Genomic DNA, 21421 nt, shown 5'->3' with positions numbered 1-21421 from the left:
ATATATATATATAGATAGATAGATAGATATAAAATTATTGCTGCTACAGTCTTACAGTATTTGGTCTGGTATGACCAGTAGGTTATCGTGCCTAATGTTAGAATACTTCACATAAATATTGGTGTGTGCCATGCTACTTAAGCCGTGTTTCCACTGCGTTTCTCTTTCCAAGGAACTAAAAGGTTCCTTCAGCCCATTGTTGTGTGCATTTCCACAGCGGCCTAAAGACTTGCGCAGATTAGGCAAATGAACTGGCTGTTCGCTGTAAACACACCACTGCACGCTGGCTGCTTTTTCCAAGCGTTACATTTAATGCCGACGTACGATCTCATCGGCGAGTCTTGTTGATTCACTGTTGATTGTAATTTATTGGTTTGCAAACAACAGTGGCAAAGAGAGGAGCTGTCGTAGAAAAACACCCACCATGCTGATTTAAAGCCAGTTGCCTCTACTCGTCCATTCAGAAATTCACTGTAAGGCAATTTGGTGATTATGGTAATTGTTCATTTGACTTAAAAAAGACAAAGGTATCAGTAGATCTTGTCATAATAGGAAAATCTAATGCGAATGCTTCTGCAGTCACATTGACAGAGGCAGTGTGTTCAACAGATAAACCTGTGCTTTAGCGTTGCAGAAGTGAGTTGGATTAAAAGTTTCTGGTGAGTCAGTGGGTAGAAAACATAATGTTGTCAGTATGACCTTGAAAGCAAACACACCACTCTATTCAACATATTTATTGTTGTTATTTATTGTTGTCTCGCTGTCTTTTGCCTCTTTACATGGAAACACAAGTTAGCGTGTGTTCATCTCAAAGCAGGAGGGGTACAGTATATGATGCGAAGATCAAACATAGGTCCAGTGCAAAAAAAATAAAACAAAGTAACAAAATGATCAACTTTATAATGGTACAGGAATGAAGGAGAACATATATATTCTTAAATATGTATCTATATAATATTTGGTATATGATCTCAACTTGTCTTTACAATCCACAATTTATGCAAACTGAAAAAGGCTCATCATAATTTCAGCCATTCTCTTTCACATCCTCACTTTCTCCCCATCATAAGAATCACTATCTATACATTCTCAATCCACATATGCAGTTTGGTCTCGCTATTTGCTCTGATACATAAAATGATTTTACACTCAACAATTTCTTCCCCCACTGTTATTTTGAAATTGACTTTTTAATAAGAAGGATTACTGGATGCTACAGTAAAAAGCCACTTAAAGTTGTGCATCATCCATCATCTATTACCTGACACCTGACTCAATCCACCAACTACCTCCTCCAACTCTTTCCTTCCTTCAATTGCAGACTGAATTCCTTCTCATTGGACACCTGCTCCATATCTACCTCAACCTCCCACACAAACACTTTCTTTATAACCGCATAGCTCATCCTCAGACTTTTGCTCAGCAGGCTGAAAAATAACAGCTGTAGCGCTCACTTTTGAAAGAAGAGATATTCCTCCTATTACAAATTAAAAACTGAATTAATAAACAATAAAACGCACCCTTGATGAATTCAGTTCATCAATAAAGGTGGTTTGCCTCCACTGACTTGGTCTGGTATTACCGCTTATAGTGGCTAACGGTAGCTAATGTTATTGAACTTTGAATGGATATGGCTGTGTAACTGACATTACTTGTCCTTACTAGTCCACTGACATTGGCTCTTTTCTACCAGTGCTACAGTTACGCTGTTTTAGCATTGACCTTTATCCCATAACCTATACTTGTAGCCACAGTTGGGCACACACTTTAATGTAACATAACAAATCTTATGCAACAAATTTGAGCTGCTTTGTATTAGCTTTCATCTGCATCATACTTCATCCCACCTCACCAGTCAGCAACAGCCAGGGTTTGGCCAACTGTTCATCAGACTCTAGATACTCTTAAGTTGGTAAATTATGGCAAATGAATTTGATGTAATATAGATGGGTAATGTCATGTTATAATGGAAAGAATCAGATACGCAGCAGTGAGTGCAATTTTGCTTGAGCATCTCAACTGTCACATTTCTGATGATGTAACTAAATAAAAAGATATAAAGATGTAGAAATAGAAATACTTTCCCACCCCAACTAATCCAGTGACACAAACAAAAATAAAACATTTCCTGTATAGGCTGAAAAGTCATTCAACAGGCCTTGGGGTGGAAGGACAGATCTGAGACGGGAGAAAGAGAGACGATGGAAAGCTATAAGAGAGACATCGGAACAAAAGGGCCAGAGAACGTTAACAGAGAGCAAGACAGATGTAGATGGGGAGAGGAGGGGAGATTTCAGCAAAAGATGCAGAGAGAATGGAAAGGCAATGGTAAGAAGAGACGTGTTGACTAGTGAGAGAAAAAGAGTTGAAGAAGTGAGTCACTGAGGGCCTGAAACAGAATCTCTCATCATCTTAAAAAGTGGAAGGTGTAGGCGAAGTGCATTGATCTCTCGCTCTCATTAGTGCTACAGCTACAGTCAAATGTTCAGCACAGGAAGACATGGTGCAGGGGAATACGGAGAAGACTAATAACCCACAAAAGTGTCCTCATTGTGTCTCAATAATGTCTGTATATATGTTAGTGTGTGTTTGTGTGTGTACGTAGCGCATCATTAGGTATGGCCGTATGACACTGGCTCTAGATAGCTTGAAGCAGAACTGCTTTCTATCTTGTTTCTTAAAGCAGGATGAAGAATGATGCAGATAAAACATGATGTTATATATCAAACATATCAAATTGGCACATTTAGGGTAATATTTGTGGATATAATACACATGGAATAATGTAGAGAAAGCAAGCTAAATATGTTAACCTTTGTTCTGACCTCAAACTTGACAGTATGAGGACAGAAACCTGTTTTATATACTTCCATATATCAACTCATCCGATAAAATTTATCATGGTAATGTAAGTACAAAACAATGATAAATCAGTGGTACTCAAAGATAAACATTATTGCTTTTTCCGAACTTTGCTTTGTAATTAAATCAATTAAATCAAATTGACCGGTCTAAAGACTGATTTAAAAAAAAGAACAATCTGTTAACTACTGCTTAATAGAACCACGTGCAGTGTTGCTAACCAGACATCTATGAGAGAGTGCTGGATAGTGGAACAGGCTAGCTACTGTACATTGTCTATGTGAATGTAAGTCAGAGCTGAACACATGCTGGAACCACTGTGTGGCAATGTCTGGACTAGTTCTAGCGTGGTCTCCTGTCCCGTTTGGACTCTGATGGCTGGGGTCTTGCTCAGGAACCTGGCCAAAACCTGCCGGGGCTATGCCAGCCACGATATATGAGCTGACCATAAGCTAGCACAGGGCTTTCTAAATAATATTCACATATACAGTAAATCTAAATGCACATATGTCTCAAAACATTTTTGCCAATTTTATATTTTAAACATGGTATGTGAACTATAGTTTCACTTTTTTTTTTTATCTCATATGAAAACTGTACACAGGTGGTTAGCTGTGTACAAAGAGAAAATATGACACTATCTACGTAGAGAGGGGCTTGCTAGTTAGCCATATGCTAACTAGTTACAAATGTTAACTAGACAATTTTGTAGTTCTGTAACTATTTGGCCCAAGTTATCCTATGTTAGCAAGCAATTCTACGTCTGTTAGCCTGTTCCATTAGTTTGCAATCCTGTATTTCTGTGCACTTCAGCCATGTTAACTAGCTTTCTGGTCTGCTCTCTCAGGGAGAAATAACAACTACTCCACTGAAACAAATACTATAAGATATTCGAAGACAGCTTAACAATAAGACAGAAAGTTCATTTTTCCAGTTTAAAATATTCTCACAGAACCAGCTGCAATATTTCTATCAAGTCCATTATAAAAACTAAAACTCAGAGTATCACTGTACTGTATATAAAACATTTGGCGCAAATTTTGATAGCCTCAACATTCAGAGTTAATATAATATAGTGGATAATGTAGCACAAAACCCAACTAAGATAGCAATTTGAGCAAAATCCAAGGAAGGAATGAAAAAATGGTTTAATAAAAATGGATGAGAAATGGATAAATTGCATAAATTCACATTTGAAGGTAAGAACCAATTATTTCTTCACTTAGCACTGTCTAAAGCGTACACGCTATTAAATATATTAACACTAGTAATGTTAAGTTGCATACATTTTGTTGAAATTTAGCTAGACACAGCATTCCTGGGAGATTTTTCATGCCTCCATCTGTCTGACATGTTGGTCTAGTTGGTGTCTTTAGTATAGTATTTAATAATATAAATTTTGGTTTAGAGAAACATCTAATCTATTTAGTCAAACAGTTCTGATTTGTGAATTATCTTACACAGTTGGATTCAAGGTTAGGTTTAATGCTTTGAAGCTAATTGTTTAAATGAGGAAATATCAAGGAAAACAGAGCAAACACTAAACAACAAGGCATTTTCACTTTTTTCAGCCCAGTTCATTGCATCTCGTCAGATCTGGGCTCAAATCATTTCTCAAGGTGACCCATCTAAAACAGGTGTGTCTCATGGTGGGCAGTGTAGGAAATACTGATCCAGAGCCAAAGGCTATCAGTTATACCTTCATTACTGACTATATAATGACTTTGAATGTTTCCACTTTAAACCAAAAAAGTAATTGAGGATATATTAAAGAAAACATGTACAAGGTGGCCATTGTGCAAAGAGCCTGACACGTCAGTAGAAAATCAACCACAAAACAGAATTCACATTATTTGATCTTGTACACGGCAGCCAGGTTGGTAAAAGTGAACAACTTCACTGTCAGTAGCTCATGTTCACGCTCACAACCACAGTACTTTCAAAGATCAAGGAAATAACACATATGAACTCTGTTCTGGGATGGACTTTCACATTCATAAGCCTTGAATTCTGTACACACACATAAAGGATGGCTTCTCGATTATAAAACATTTAGAAAACAGTGCATCTTACAAGATTATATACATCCTAAGCTGTACAAAACAGATGCAGGAAAACATTTCTACTCTGTTACTGTGGAGTTATTTTGTACATTAACTGCAATTCCTATAGTGAAGTACACAGGGCTCTTAAGGTGTTATGTTTGATGATTAGAAGATTACGTCTGGACCGGTGATGGAGTGAGTGCTCAAACTGGGACCTAAGAAGACTGTACTGTATTAAGACTTTGTTAATAAAAACCCTAACCAACTACTTTTTAATGAAAAGTGCAATTCTGCATGTATTCCAAGAGATCTTTTTTTTGCCTAACTGGCGACTGATTTCACATTACGCAGAGAGCAAAGTTGACTTTCAGCTCATAATTAGGGACAGAATGACCTAATGAATAGTCTGAAGTCTGTGAAAATATGTCTTCACGGCAGTGATTCAATTCTGACATTTGTCATTATTATAAGATCCCCCGGATAGAATATTTACAGCTAAGGATATAGTTAAACATAACTGACTGAATCGATGTTGTGAAGGTTGTTATACTGGATTACTCTCACCCTCAGGCAAGAAAAAAGGAAACTCATCTTTTAATAATATAACATTTGATAATGCGTAATATAATACTGTCTAGTAATGCTTCATGGCAATCAACAAAATAAGGATTCAGTACAGTAAGTGACTAATTTGTTTGGGTCCTTGATGTCCGCTTACAGCAGTGAAGAAGAAAACTAAACACTAGTAAAGGCCTTCATAAATAACACTGCAGAGGTACTGGAGACAGATGTCACTGTGGTTTGTGGATCTCGACATTGTTTAAAGAAAATCCACAGGATAAAAAGGCAAGCAATAGCACAATAAAATGCGGAATGACATACAGTAGACGCCCTGCTTTGTCCACACCCAGTCTGTGAAATGCCCAGATGATGTTGATGGAGTGAATGAGGTTGATGAAGGACTTCTGTTCTTCTAATTTCACTCCTTTTAACACAGAAGCTGCTTGCATGAAGACCAGACAACAGAGATGCAAACATTACTTATAATCTTGGAGATTAATAACGCACGTATAAAGACTTGACTTCATCGGATGAAAAGGAAGCAGCTGATCCAGTAATGCATCACAGCCGGACGCTGTTAAAGCAAATATGAGTGACTAACTGATATACACATAATTAGCAGAGTAACTGATACAACGGAGTCCTTTAAAACGGAAAAAAATCAAAGTGATCCAGGAGCTGAATGTGGACCAAACTAAACGGATTTGTGTGGTCTCCAGTGCTGACAGATGAGAGGAAGGACTGGGATCTTGAGGCCAGATGTTGCCCGATGATGTGGTGATGCTGACACTGCTAGTTGTACCTTTCAATGCGTCCGTGGATGGTTGAGCTGGCAGTCAACTACATTCCGAATTTTAGTTCCAGATTTTTGTGTCGGAGATATTATTCAGGCTTTAGAATTCAAGGACGGACTGATGGATACAAGCAGTTTCACTGCGGCCGGAGTTATGATCAACTCAACTGTGCGCATTTACATGGAAACTAACTAAATACTCCGGGTGATCCAGGAGTATTTAGTTGATCTTTTCATGGTGTGTCCACTATCCATGAACATCGGCCAGCACAAATATAAATAGGCATCACTGTGCAAACAGAGTAATGAAGGGAGACACGACCAGTTGATCCCAGAGTAACAGGTCCAGTTGTTACCAGTTGAACAGTGAGTTCTGTCCCAGAGTCATGAAGTAAATCTGACTGCTGCCTCCTGACTGCACCGAGGCAAAGAAGACCTGCAACAAGAGAGAGACACAGGTTTAGGAATTATATTTTACATTTACAGTATTTTCATTAATACACCTTAGTGTGGCTGCATTAGTAGGTTAGACTGTTCGACACAGACAAGTAATGTGGGTGGTGTGAATCTGACTTACTGTCACATTTTGATAACAAAAAATTGTTAACTCAAGGTTTATATGTATAAAATGGTGGGAAATGGAAATAAAAATGAGAGACATTGTTTTTAGTGTAATACAAAAGATACATGTATTAAAACAAACTGTTTACTATGCAGTAATACCTTAAACAGAGCTATGATACTTAGTGTTGATAGTAAATTAGGTATTTGTAGTTTTTACAAAGTAAAATAAACTTTAAATACCCTTATAATACTATATATAATACTCCTTTAAATACCCTTTGCCTGATATTAGATTTAAAACTAACTGACAGAAGAAAACAAGCTGGAAAATTACTCAAACCAAACCAACCAAGCTAGACTTAAACTATATTGTTTATTAATGGATATCGATCTTTATTAAAAGAGCATGACAGGAAATTAAATGTTCTGGGTCATAACATCACATCTGCATTATTAAATGGAAGAGAAGAGGGAAAAAAAAACTTTTAATAACATGTTTTAATGAATGTTTATGTACATCTAAGCTTCAAACTTTAAATGAATGACTTGATGTGCAAGTGACTTACAAGAAGAGAAATAAAAAAACTGATACTAATGCAGAATGCATCCGATTGGCAAAACATTAATACTTTACAGCTGTGACCATTAAGAACTTGTGTTGCTAGTTTAGAGTTTAACTTACCTTGTCATTCCTTTCACACAGGAACTTGAGCTTCTGGGCCTTTTTGTGCATGAAAACTCCCTCCAGGTTCCCCGTGTTGGCAGACCTCAGCTCTATGGCCTTTTCTCCCCAACCCATCACCTGGTTAGACTGAAGGTAGGCTAGAGAGAGAGAGAGAGGGAGGACATGGGAGGGCCATGGATATGAGGATACAGAAATAAAATAAAGATGGCTATAAACTGTAGGAAAAGTGTGTGTACACAGCGATTCCCCATAGAGCGGGGGGTGGGGATATTGCATGAACACTCATGTTGAGTAGCAGCTATGTACGGCGTGCAGCTGTATTGTAACGTTAACATAGTTATCCTTATTAACTAGGCTCCTTACATGGTGGTCAGAGATTGACAGCGGTGTGTTAAGAACAGACCGACTAACTTAGTCTTAGTTTAGGACACATTTGTGCAGCAGTGTTCATGATTAGAAACAATTCTTCTTCTAGTGCATGATCATGTTTTGATTGAGATTGTAAACAAAGAGGAGGGGCTAGTCACAGACAGGTCCGTAGTCAATGTGTTTTTGAGATTGAGCGGGAGTGAGCGAGCAAGAGGAGGTGCTGAGCAAATATGCGCTGCAGCTCTACTATCAAATACAATTTTACCAATTTTAAATAGTAAAAATAAATCGGTATGTGGTGGTCAGAGTTGATATTGTGGCAGGCCAGCACAAATAATCCAATGTATGGGAAACACTGGTATATGAGTAAATATATTCCCTATGGGCAGAGAAGTTCCTTAAAACAGAGAATACTGACTACAAGACCCAACATGCGCACACTCACACACTCACACATATAGAATCACTACCATCTTATTTTTAGTCCCCCTGTCCCAAATCTGTCTTTGTAGAATCTGGTTCAGGGTAACTTCTTAGTGCTCAGGACAGCTGCTGATCTAGAATCAGTTAGTCAGACACTATAATGATAGTGAGCAGTAACTTAAGTTGTCGAAGTGATTCATATCTCAGTTTGTGAATGTGTGAATGTGTCATTGTTACAATAAATGGGCAAATCCACAAAGACACACTGTTTATCTGGCAGCAATGTATAGAAAAATACACCTTCGTGCTTTTGTTGTCATTTCATGTGCATTTAGCAATATGTGTCGCCCTTGTGTCTGTGTGTGTACCAGTGAAACGTACCGACCGACGCAGGCATCTCTCCCCACTGCAGCACCGTATCCTTGGTGATGCGGCCGTAGGTGTCGATGTAGACGCCCTCGTCTTCGTAGCAAACCAGAACCTCAGTTCCAGCGCTGTTTGGCAAAATGATGATGGCATGTGGATGAATGGAGCCCTGGATCTATGAAAGAAACACACAGTAAACAAAGATGAGGTTTCATCATCAAACTGAAGTCCATGACTGAGGCTCCATCTACACTGCACTACGCTCCATTTTAGTTTAAAAACGGAGTTTTAAAACAAATACGGTCTCGGTCCACACCAGCGTTTAAGCTGCGTATCAGAGCTGATCTCTGTCTATATTAAAATGACTGAAAACGCACATGTAGTGGCCGTTCACGTACACTGGTCATACGCATGCTGGTGTAAACATGAAGCAGATGGTCTATTCTGTAGTTACAGAAGATTTGGCGAAAGAATAAACAACTACAGACGAAGAACCACACCAGATTTTATTTTTCATGGACCAATAACGAGCTAGAACTGTTACTGAATTTAACACGGGAGTTAAAAGCGGCTGTGGCAGCGGAAAACAGACTGGGAGTCATCGCAAAGCGACATACACAGCACAAGTGTAGGCGTTATTTGCACGGTACAAATTATTTTAATAAAATTACCAAGTCAAAATCTCTATCAGTAGCATCGTATTTCTACTTTGCATGACTTATGAGACCCAATCAGAGAGCAAAATGTGAGCGTCTGCGCAATCATTTCTAGAGTCCTCCGTTGTTGCCCATCCGCACTAAAATGCTCTCCAGAGTTTTAAAACAAAAAACGGGGTTGACAGCGTTTTCAAACTTCTCCGTTTTAAGTCTTCGTTTTTGCCATTTTAGTCTGGATGGGAGGTGCAAACGTAGCAAAACATTTTAAAACGAGAACGCAGTAGTGTGGACAGAGCCTGAAGTAAAAAGCTCATTTCAATATGAATGTCAGTGGCATTGTGCAGAAGGTGACTAACCCCCCCAAATAGTCAAATACTCTCCTAATTCTTATTAATTATATAAAATGTCTTGACAGTATACCAGCTCAACAAGTCTTTTGCATGACAGCACTTCTGCAACACTCATCTAACAGAGATTTCCCCCAGCAACCACTATCTAAGCTGAACTCTCTCTAACCAGTTCAGGAACACATCAGATACATTCATCTCTAACCAGTTCAGAAGCATTTCTCTAACAACAGCTCACATCTAAACAAACAGGGAATCCTCCAGGAAAAAAGAAAAACAAAGTTAGGCAGTTTCTCATGCTTTGCTACAATAAGTGGGTAATTCTAGTTTGTGTGAGCGAGTTTCATACATTACCAGAGTGTGAGCCACCACAATCCTCAGCATCAGAACAGGCATCCACAGACGCAACGCAATCTTAATCCTTTGCCTTGGAATCAGCATTGTTACATAGTTTGCAGGCAACAATGGAAGATGCGTGTGTGTGTGTGTGTGTGTGTTTCTTTAAGTGGGTGAGCGGTGCATTGTGTGTAAGTGTGTGCTTTGGCTTGTGAATATGTGAAGTGATGAGGAAACAGAAATCTGTGTTGTGAGTGTATGCGTCTTACAGTGGATGCAGATGTGTGAGTGTTTGTTTGAGGATGTGCACATAAGAAGAGAAGAGGTGTATGTGTGTGTGTCAGATTACCGATATACAGCTACGAAGAAAGCCCGGGAGTGTGGAGTGTCCTCAAGAGAGCTCAAAGACAGTGAACTATATGGATGTCTAAGTGTAAGTGAGTGGGTTTAAAACCGCTCTGTAACTGAGTGTGTGTGTGTGTGTGTGTGTGTGTGTGTGAGTGTTGAAAGTTTGACTGTATATGTGTGAGAGAAAACGAAAAAGGGAGAAAGAGGCTGGAGAGCTGAAATGATATCGCAGCAGCAGCAGTATAAGGCACCGGTGTAGTAGGCAGCTGTGTGCACACTTGCTTAATATACCAGAGGAGCAGTGAGATAGAGAGAGAAAAAAAACATCCTCTCAACAGAAGCAAGAATAGGTCAGGGGACACACACACACACACACACACACACACACACACACACACACACACACACACACACACACACACAGAGTTAATGATCGCGAGAGAAGAAGGACAGAAGGGGGTATATTTTTAGAGCTTATTTCTCTTGTCGTATGTTAGTCTCTCTGCCTCTCTAGCTCCAACTCCCCAATGCTTATAGAAAGTAGCACACATTAAGGATGGTTGGGGTTGTGTGTGTGTGTGTGTGTGTGTGTGTGTGTGTAAGAGTGAATGAGCGAGAGAAAGGTGTTGAGAACATGACTGAGAGACAGAACAAAACAAAAACTCTGAATGAAGAATCTTTTGCACAAAGCAAAAATGAACAAGACAGTTCCTTCATCCTGATTAATGTTATGGAATATATATATACATATTAACACACATGTCTAGATCCATGGATGTAGTCTATTAGTAGTCTACAAACTGCATTACCTCCTCACTGTAAACATGTAATATATAAATTATCCTCAGGTTGATCTCAGCTATGGCAGAGATCCAAAATTTGACACTGACTTTGACGCCATAGTATCAAAAAATGATTGAAAGATCGTTCTGTAAATCATTAAACCATAGAAACCAGAGGAACCTTGCTCCCTGCTCCCTGCTCCAGCCGCTCACACCATATGAATGGCCAGTATGTGAAAGAATCTGGTGAAGTCCACAGACAGTACGACGACTGTGGACATGCTGGTTCCACTTTAAACTGGGTAAGAAAACAGGCTAAAATGTTTCAAAGTTTAAATACTCTGTCATATCCTGAGCCTCAAATCTCTCTAGTTCCAGATGAAAGCATATTAAATAGAATGTGTCAGAATCTGAAAGTGAATGACTCACCAGCGGGCTTTACTTGCCCACATACAGCAGCGGAGGGGGAAAAGAGTGATCTGCTCTATCTCTAATTGTACCAGCAGTGAGCGATTTGTTCACATTCAAAGACCCAAATGAATTTGCACAAACCTTTTTGGAGCTGAAGTTTTACAGACTTCCACAAGTCATTTTACCTCAAGCAAGTTTGCATCTTGGAAATACAAATGCACAAATATTACCAACATATTTCTTAATGCTGTGGAAATGTTTGATTTGTTTAGCCACAAGAGCAGTCAACCCTCATATTCACGAACTTGCTAATTGGGGCATGAAACGTCAGGACCCTGTTGAAAGTGAAGGAATTCTTTTTTCCTCTTTCTTTCTTTCTGCAAATGAAGTGCATTTTTGGCAGCTTAAATATGCTCCAAAACTCAAAGGGTTTTTTTGCACAAAATTCAAGTCACGCATCAGCGTGGCAAAATGGCTCACTAGCACTCCAAAATTTATGACATTTTTGTGGCAAATCAATCATGTCAAGTGGGAACCTCCGGGTCTGTAAAGGGAAGCGAGTGAGTCCCTTAAACCTGCATTCTCTCTAAAGGCCAGCAGGGGGCGACTCCACTGGTTGCAAAAAGAAGTCTGGTTCCGCATGATGTTCATTTAGTAAATTATGGTCCCATTTAGGGGAAAATAGACCATAAAGCAGGAGATGCTTTAGGGCGGGACTACCTTGTGATTGACAAGTCGCTACGATGGCAACCTGTCAATCAGGCTAGAATGACTCATATCCATTGCACTGTGTACATTTAAAGGTTCAGTGTGTAATATTTAGGAGGACCTACTGACAGAAATGCAATATAAGATCCATAACTATGTTATCAGTGGTGACCCACCGTCAAAAAAGTTATTAGCAAGAAGCCTAGCTAACTAGTGGTTTACAAATAAAGTTGATTATTATTATTGTTATTAGTAGTAGTAGTATTACAATATTCACTAAATGTCATAGCACCACCTACTGGCAACAAGAAGTTAGCATTGTGTAAAAATCAGCATTTGATTTACATAAAATTTTCAGTGTCGTCCACACTTCTTGTCCTGGTACACAACATTTGATTAGCGGGTGTTCTGTAGCACCATAAAGGAGACACAGGAAGTGATGTCTAAATCCTTCATGAGGCTTCCAAAATGCATGATAATTCAGACCCGCATTGATGACCTCCAGCAGCAACACACGACGTGCATCAGGTCACAAGGGCCCGTCCAACGCTGATTGCAACATTACTTTTTATTTTGTTGCTAATTAGCGCTTAGCAAAGTACAACTGAGGCTGATAGGAAGTTCATTAGCTTTCCAGGTATTTAAATACGTTACTGGACAAATTTACCTGATTATGTTGCCAGAGGAAAAGTTAAGGGGTTACCAAAGTCATTAGGTTTCAGTCTCAGATTGAAATGTAATGGGAAAGTTGTTTATTTCAGTGTGGATCAAAGTTGCCATTGTGTAATTGTTTACGGCAAACTATAGTGTTCCTATCTGGATTAAGTATTTTCCAAAATCACATCTAATACAAACAAATAAATATTGGAATGCAGACAAAATCGTCTTTTGACCAAGGCCTCATGTGATCAACTTCTACAATTTAGCGGAAAGTTCAAATGCCAAATGAGGGATAAAACAGTGTCTTAATAGAAATGTGAACATTAGTCACAGCATTCTGTCGTCAGCTCAGCCTGCCCACGGACTGAACAGAGAGAGAGAGTGAGAGAGAGCGATTGCAAGGGTAGTTTGGTAAATGAAGCAAAAGAGAAAATAAAAATGAGGAGAAAAAGAGCAAATGAACAATGCCACATTAGATGAAAGAGTGGGAGGTGGAAAAGAAGAGAAGGATTAAAGAGGAAGAGAAAAGTGTTTGACAGCTGTGGTCTGGGTGGGAGGAGAGTGGAGGGAGGTGGAATGAGGAAAACAGGAGAAATAAAGGAGACCAATGACTGACATCTGCAGTCTTTGAGTGGGAGGAGGAGGGGGAGGAGTGCATCCTGAGAGAGAGAGAGAGTGGAGGGAGATGGGTGAACAGAGAGATACACAGCTGATGGATAGAAAGTAAAGTAAAATTCAGGTATAACAGAGAACTACAGAGATAATGATACCTAAATCAGATACAACCTCAGAGATCTCTAAACATTTACTAAAGCATTTGCATAAAAAAAAATCTATATTTGTAGGCTTTACATAAGCAGTTGCGTGATTTTTGGCTTTTTCCCTCTCCTTTATTGAGTTATATATCTTTTTTGTGCATGTAATAGGTTTGCAAAGTGAAAAAGCCCAAAGTCCAGCCCAAAGGGAGTTCCCATCTCCACAGAAAGCTCTGCTCTGACCTGCCTGAAAACAGCTCGTTTGTAGATTCAGCCCTTCACTTCCTTTACCACTTACATCACAATGAAAACGCGTCATAAAGCTTTCCAAGCGGCTAGTGGGGTCAGACACGCCCTCAGACCAAGCTAGTCTGAGCCGAGGCCCTTTGGCTCGACTCGCCTTTGTCTGGTTTTCCATTGTAGAAATGTTGTACCTATACCTGCTTTCAGGTACTTTTTTTTCGTATCACCTCACCTCCGTCGAAGTTCCATGCGAGCTGAGAGATACTAAAATGTAACATGAAAACACTACAGACAGACTGCATCATCATTGCTGCACCAGACAGAGGCCAGCAACAGAAAGTTTTATATATTAATAATATTATTATATATAATAATAATATATTAATATGAATATTGTCGGAGTTGAGGAGCTCCACAAGTGGCTGCGGGGAAAGCCTGTGCCGACCCGCGGGAGGAGCGTGTGAGACCGGCCTGCCGTCCGCTCACAGAGCCCTCTGCTCCCGCCGTCACACAGACCGCTGCAGCAACAACGACAGAGGAAAACACAGCTGGAAGCTTTTCATACCGCTTATCTGTCTTTACATTCTGAGGAAGGTTGAAACATTTTAACTTAAAAAAGAGAAAGCTGTGTGGATCGCTGGTGTGTGTGTCGCATTGAAAATTACGTCGGGGCAGTTTTGTGAGGCGTCACTATGACGACAAGCTACATTCTATCTCTGGGTACTGTCTGCAATGGAAAACGGAGCAGGGCCGAGTAGAGTCGAGTCTATTGATTTGCGCTACGGTAGCATTTTTCGGCAAGGCAGCATAGATCGTCAGAACACCGGCAACAGTTCAACGTTTAGTCCTCATGGTAAGATGTGGAACAATGATGTTGTGGACTTGAGAATAACTTTTACCATCTGCTAGGTTACGGTCGCAGTCTGAAGCGGCTTTGATTTGGATCACACTACCTTGTTTCTTACGACCCGCCCTTCTCTGCTTCTGAATGGCTAGTAGTCCTTAACCTGGTAACTGCGTGCCACTCCCAACAAAGATTTTGTACAAGAAAGATGAATCACTCTGTAGCTCAAGAGCAGAGCGTACAACACACAGGGTGAAAAGAGGAGCTGTAGCAATGTGCAGGAAAATATGGTGTTTTTTGAAAATTAAACCATGTAAACCTGTTCTGGTACAACCTCTAATTAAGATTTTGAACCTCAAAATTAGTATAATACCACCTCTTTAATCAAAGAGTTGCAACATTAGCTCAAACAACTAGATTAGCTTGGTGGTATGTCCAGCTAATGGAGTGACACAAATGGTTTATGGGGAAATATGTAGCTGTTTAAAGACGTTAAAGGATATGTGGACATGTCAGGTGGGGAATCACTTGCGAAGACGCCCTTAGGTTTGTGGATATACTGGTCCACTAATGTTGTTTTCACAAAGACCATCCTGATTATACAGCAGACTGTCATCATACCGTAAGATGACCACACTTTTTCCCACAACTGATTTTGGAGAGAGTCTTCTTTAAGATTAGTGAAAAAGTGACACTTTGCTACTTGCTTTGACTGTTAAAAAAAACAACTAAACAAACAATTTTTTAGACAGACAACCAGACGAACCAGCAAACATATAGAGCGTAAAGAATTTACACGTGGGTGGTGGCAGCGCATAGATAAGATGCTTGCCTTTGGTGTGGGAGACCCAGGTTCAATTCCCACTGTGAGACATTCACCATTGTGTCCCTGAGCAAGACACTTAACCCCTCGTTGCTACAGCTAAATCAATAAATGTAAATGAATATCTTACATGTGTAGGCAGGTAGAGGTCGTAAGGTGTTCCAGAGTCGACATCAATGGCATGGAATCCAGAAAAGGAGCCGTAGATGACCTTTAACCTCTGACCTTCCTCCACTGTCAGGTCAACAGATAGGGGTTTTTGAGGCAGAGACCTGAATGACTGGGTAGACAAACACACACATTACCAAAACATCTTAGAAGGGATAGTCTGCGACATTGCAGTCTTCACCTTTGCAGTCTTCACCTTTACACATTTTTTAAATAAACTATGGCACTAGTATTCTAACTGGAACGGCTCCATTAATAATTAATCAGCAGTTGACTTTGACAAGCTGAAGAGGAGTTGCATAAAAATGGTCATCCTAAGATAGCCGTGCTATTACTTCCACAAGGTAGTATATTTTTGGCCTTTTCTGAGGAGAGAGGGTTAAACTACGTGTGGAAAAGTAGCTCAGGCCACAAAGGACGCAAAGAAATGGGACACAGTCTCTGCTGAGAATCTGTGTGTAGGACTCTCACAGCCTGGATGTGTCATGTCTACGTTTATGTGCAAGTGTCTGGCTATGGAAGTGACCCTATTAGATTTTCAGATTTTTTTTTGCCCTAGATATGTAAAGATGTGGTAAGAACAGAAAAGACAATGGAGGACACTACTGTTAACATGTCTGTGGTGGTTTAACTACTCTAGAGATCTCAATCTAGCTGCGCAGGTTGAATTTTACATGTACCTCCATTATGCTCAAGGTATCTTCAGATTCTGTTTGTTAGGTTTCACTCTGCTTTGTTAGACTTAGCTCAGCTTTCATCAGTCTAAACTTAACTTTATTGCCTACAGTTCATTGCTCATGTACATAAAGTGTCAGAAAAGTGGAGAAGTCTGTACCAACATTCATGGCGATCCATCGAAGTCCACAGACTGGTTGAGATTGCCACCTTGTGACCTGAAGCTAATGTGGCTAAAAGACGTTCACTGTATAATAACTTCCACTGTAGTGTTTACAGCATACATTGTTGCTTACACTGTCGTTACAGATGGGGCAAGCAGCTCCCAGCTCTAACTCTCGTTGACACGGACAACACAGAAGATACATTTGACACTTTATTTAAATGTTACCAACCTTGAAGGCCATGAATTTGTGGTATGGTTTTGGGGCCCAGGCGTACACCTCCACAGCATTCTTCAAAGCAATCACTAAGAACTTTATCTTCTCGTAACGCACTAAAGAAACAAGATGGACAAACAGACTTTTAGAAGCTGATACCTGATTACTTTAACATACTGTGCATGTAGCCCTAAAAGACCTCTACTCACACAATACAAGGTTTACATATTTTAGTTTAGGAAATAAAACAACACCTTCAAAAACTGTACTCACCCACTTTATAGTGTACACAGCCCTCCAAATCACCTACTGAGGTCCAGCCCTGTCTCTTCTCCACCTCTGGGTCGTTGTGTAGAATTTTATTCCTTAACCAGGACAGATAGTACAGACGCAACTTGTTCTTTTTACCTACAGACACAGAAAGACAGATGGAGAAGGATGAAGGTGACTCCTGTGCAGATGAAACTTTCATGTGGGGTGAATGAGCAAACATGAACAGACAGAAAATGTCCTCCTTCACATTCACCTAGTTACATACAGCTGTACAATAACCCTTTTATATTTGGTCAATTTTATATTTATATATTTATACAAATCCTCTCCACTTCTAATATGTGTGGACAATACATCTGATTCTGATTCTGACATTTTTATATTCTGTATGAGCAAGACTGGTGGCTGAATTACAGTCTGTTTCACTGTACGGGGCAAGTAAAAAAGAATTCTTGGTGTTTCTAGAGCTACATTAATTTGTTCCCAACAGTTTATGTACCCGATATAGTGATCAGCACATTGAGTCCTTCCAACACATCCATCTGCTGAAACTTTCGTCTGCTGATGAGGGAGTAGACTTTCCCCTGACCACTTCGATCCAGCAGCCACAGACCATTCTCCGTCCCCACCAACAGATTCACACCTACAGGACAAAACAGACACAAACCTTACACCCCACCCACCACTAACATGCTGTGTCATGCATCCATCTGTCAGTAAGACATCAGTACATCTGTACATTGGAGTCAATTCCAAAACAAACAACACATGGAGAGACATTGTCCAGTGATGCCATGATAGCTTCTGGCTTGGATGCACCCAGAAAACAAATTTAATAAAGTTTGTTTGCCATGAAAATCAAAAAAAGCTCACCATCTGTTCACCATCGTTTAGAGCAAAACATTTAACAGAGCACCTTTGTTCATTTCTTAACACATCTACAATACACACACACACAAAATACACACACAGAACAATAAATCACGCCTCCAAGTAGATATTTAAAACACAACAACACAATAAAACTACTAACCCCACAGTCCAGCACAGAGAACCTCAGTGTTGAATTTCTTCTTGTACTTGCGGATCTCTGGAGTGTCGCTCTGTGGTCGAATGTTGGTTGGATTGACATTCACCACGGAGCCCTTCCTGTGGCTCTTGATTGGTTCACCCTTACTGCCCGCTACACGGGGACGAAAAATAAAATGCTAACAACGCATGGTGTAGTTACATGAGTACAGTGTCCTGACAGGGCTCAAGAGTAAAACTCTACTGCTTATGTAAAAAACATTTAGAAAATATTCCATATACCACTTAGGATAAATGGTTAAATCAGTTAAATAAGTGTCAGTCTATGTAAACTGTGTGTGTTTAATGTACTCACTAGGGCTTTGTGGCGGTGATGATATGGGGATCAATCTTGGATCGATGAAGGACAGGAAGGAGGAAGAGGAAGATGAGGAGGCGTTTTTACCAGTGGGACTGCCGACAGCCTGATGATGAACAACATCAAGGCAAACTATCATTCCACTCCATTTTTTATAGTTTTGGTTTTGGCTTCATACGCAAAATCACAAATCCTATTCACGGCTTTACAGATCAGAGACAACTCCTCTGCGACCTTTTAACATCACCAACAACCCTTCTCCCAAGCCTTGTAACATTATTACTACAAATACATTCATGGTTCTAAATTTGTATGAGTACTAAAGTGCATGAGTGAAAAAACTTAAGTACATTTATGTTAAATGAACTATTGACAGAAATCATATGACCCCTCAGCTTAGGGATCATATACTAACTGCTGTGCCACCACCTCCCTCTGGTGGACAAATGTAACTAATGCAACTAGTCACATACTTCAAGTACACGCTTGGATGTGGACAGTGCTTTTAAATTCTCAAACAATGCTAATATACTTGTATCATGGATTTTCTCTAATCTAATAAGGTTTTTCAGTCCACTATTATCAAAATGATATGATCTTATAATTATAATTAGTCATTTAGCTCATGCTTTTATCTTTTGTCCCGGCGTTTGATCCGCATTCACAAACTTGTGGATGCTTATTTTCATTTCCCTGAGGAAATTCAGGGGAATCCAATCACGTTTACTGACAGCTTTTTCAGAGGTGTGTCAAGCAAGTCAGAGACTCTTTTGAATGTCCTTCAGATCTTTTTGAAGTAAAAGCTCTCAATAAACCCAACATGAAGCATGGACTCGAAAAACGTTCTCACACTTTTATTTTGTAGGCACAATCACTTAAAAGGAAGTGATTATGTGAGTAACTGTTGCCGTCATGACTGACATCTATTTCAGCACCAGCCACTATCAATTTATTTATTTTTGATTTTTCTGCTATCAAAGCAATCTGGCGGCCTATTGCCGACCACTGAACTAGGGGTTAATTGTCTTGCTCAAGGACACATTGGTGGATGTCGCAGTGGGAATTGAGCCTGGGTCTCTCACACTAGAGGCATGGGTCTTATCCACTGCACCATCGCCCCCCTCTTATTTTCTACATTTTAAAACTTTGTCAATACCCGATGACATCCTACCATGGACTTTATTCTTCTTTATTGTGTTGATTAAATACATCATTTCCAAACATAGCTTCTGCATGATGTGAATGATAGTCGGGAGGAAAAGGGAAATAAAAAAAAATCACTAAGAGAAATGATGTGTGCATTCCTGCAGGTGTCTCTCTGACACATTCCTCCAAAATAAACTCACATGTAGTTCCTGGTGTATGGGGGACCGAGGGGCTATGGGTGACTGTGAGTAGTTGAGTTCACGTGTCCGCTGCTGCTGGCCCATTGCATTATGGGTCGGACTAGAGGAGGAGGTTTTCTGCAGAAGGTCTGGTAGCAGGTAGGTGTCATCTGAGCCGAGCCGAGAAATCTGTAGAACACACAAAGAGACAAAGTAGAAAGTCAGGGGGAGCTGTTGGAAATGTATTTCTATGGCATGCTGTCAGATTTGAATGTTGCTCAGCACACTGAATGACCCACACAGGTGTAAATGGCCGTGGCTCTCTACTAGTCAGTAGTTAACCTTCCGCCATCTACATCAGCCGTATAACAGTATGGACATCCATCTCGCTGTTAAACGTGAAAATATATTCAGGAGTTTGGAGGACAAACGGGGGAGCAGCGTGTGGATGTGTGTGCGTTTCTTGTGTGGATGTGTGCAGGGTACCTGGTTAAGATTGCGGTGTGGTTGCAGCACGATGCCATCAGGTATTCCTCTGAAATATTTCCCCTTTCCGTTGGACAGGCCAGACCTTGAAACACACAGACAGGTCAAGATTTTAGACCAGAGTCTGACTGCAGGTCCTGAATTTATTAGTTGGAAACAAGATCAATACATCCTCAAGATCGATGGCAAAGCAAATAAGGCTGATTTACTTCCTGGGATCAAAACTGGGACCAGAAGAGAATTTATGTCAATAACAATAAACACTATTTTAATAATGTATTTACCCTTCCCATAAGCAGACACAAATGTATACTATCACATTGATAATACAATTATCTTTCATGCCACATCTGTGGGCTTGTCCTAGCTTGATTTTCAAGGTTTAGATTACCAATAAATCCTAAAAGCCACAGGATTTTAATCCTGCACTTAAATCTGTCAAAGTGTTTTGGGTCTGACTTAACCTTGGTAGTCAGCACAAACATTTCCACAAGCAGCCTTTCTCAGTAGAAAGAAGTAAGCAAAGAGACTTTTTAATCAGAATTGTCTCCGATTCTTCATATTGGTTTCACAATTTGTACCTCTTGCAACAAGTCATGCTTCTTAATTCTGTTGTTTGGAAACAATTTGTTGGACCAAAAGGAAAGACTGGGTGAAATGCATACTTCAATCAGGAACGTTTTAAACAATATAATAAGCACAATGCAATTATGAAGATGATGACGGTCTCACCTGATCCTCTCTTCATCATCGCTGCTGCCGACCTCGTCACTGGAAGAGGAGTATTCTGCGGATCTTCCACCCTGCGTGATGGAGGTGAGGAACAATATGAGTCAATGAGGTCAAGTGAGTCAGAAGATCAAAGATAGAGCAGAGGGAAAAGAAACAAAAGAGAAGACTTTCATTTAATGCGGTACATTAGATGATTAAACAAAAGTACTTCTACATCTAAAGAAGAAGGGGAAATACTCTTAGATTTAATATGGAAGGGGAATTTTGGCAACATTTGAGTGCACATGTGTGTTGTCACGCTCCTCACTGTTAATCAAGATCAACGTAGCTAAGCTGACTTCTCTGATAATGTTACCGTCATGCCTGGACACACGTCAGAGTACTCAGGTCTACGTGTGGTAGAAGAGCAGAATT

General features: G+C 39.9%; 1 protein-coding gene across 2 annotated transcripts in view; it reads right to left on the bottom strand.

Annotated features, from left to right (window-relative positions):
• Positions 1-719: 719 nt before the first annotated feature.
• Positions 720-21421, bottom strand: part of si:zfos-2326c3.2 (misshapen-like kinase 1) — a 65833-nt gene continuing 45131 nt past the window's right edge. For both annotated transcript variants that reach the window (XM_038698702.1, XM_038698703.1), the window contains 12 exons: positions 21008-21078; positions 20276-20360; positions 19811-19978; positions 18462-18570; positions 18111-18260; positions 17577-17720; positions 17078-17212; positions 16820-16920; positions 15712-15861; positions 8684-8843; positions 7508-7647; positions 720-6697 (listed from right to left, as the gene is read on the bottom strand). In XM_038698702.1, the coding sequence (XP_038554630.1) occupies positions 6614-6697; positions 7508-7647; positions 8684-8843; positions 15712-15861; positions 16820-16920; positions 17078-17212; positions 17577-17720; positions 18111-18260; positions 18462-18570; positions 19811-19978; positions 20276-20360; positions 21008-21078 (1497 nt within the window). In that variant the 3' untranslated portion in view covers positions 720-6613. The remainder of the gene's footprint in view (positions 6698-7507; positions 7648-8683; positions 8844-15711; positions 15862-16819; positions 16921-17077; positions 17213-17576; positions 17721-18110; positions 18261-18461; positions 18571-19810; positions 19979-20275; positions 20361-21007; positions 21079-21421) is intronic.

Source organism: Micropterus salmoides, unplaced genomic scaffold, assembly GCF_014851395.1.
Source record: "Micropterus salmoides isolate LMB-PRFRI ecotype aquatic unplaced genomic scaffold, ASM1485139v1 Ms_hic_scaffold_5, whole genome shotgun sequence".
Taxonomy (NCBI): Eukaryota; Metazoa; Chordata; class Actinopteri; order Centrarchiformes; family Centrarchidae; genus Micropterus; species Micropterus salmoides.
This window is presented reverse-complemented; position numbering and strand designations above follow the sequence as displayed.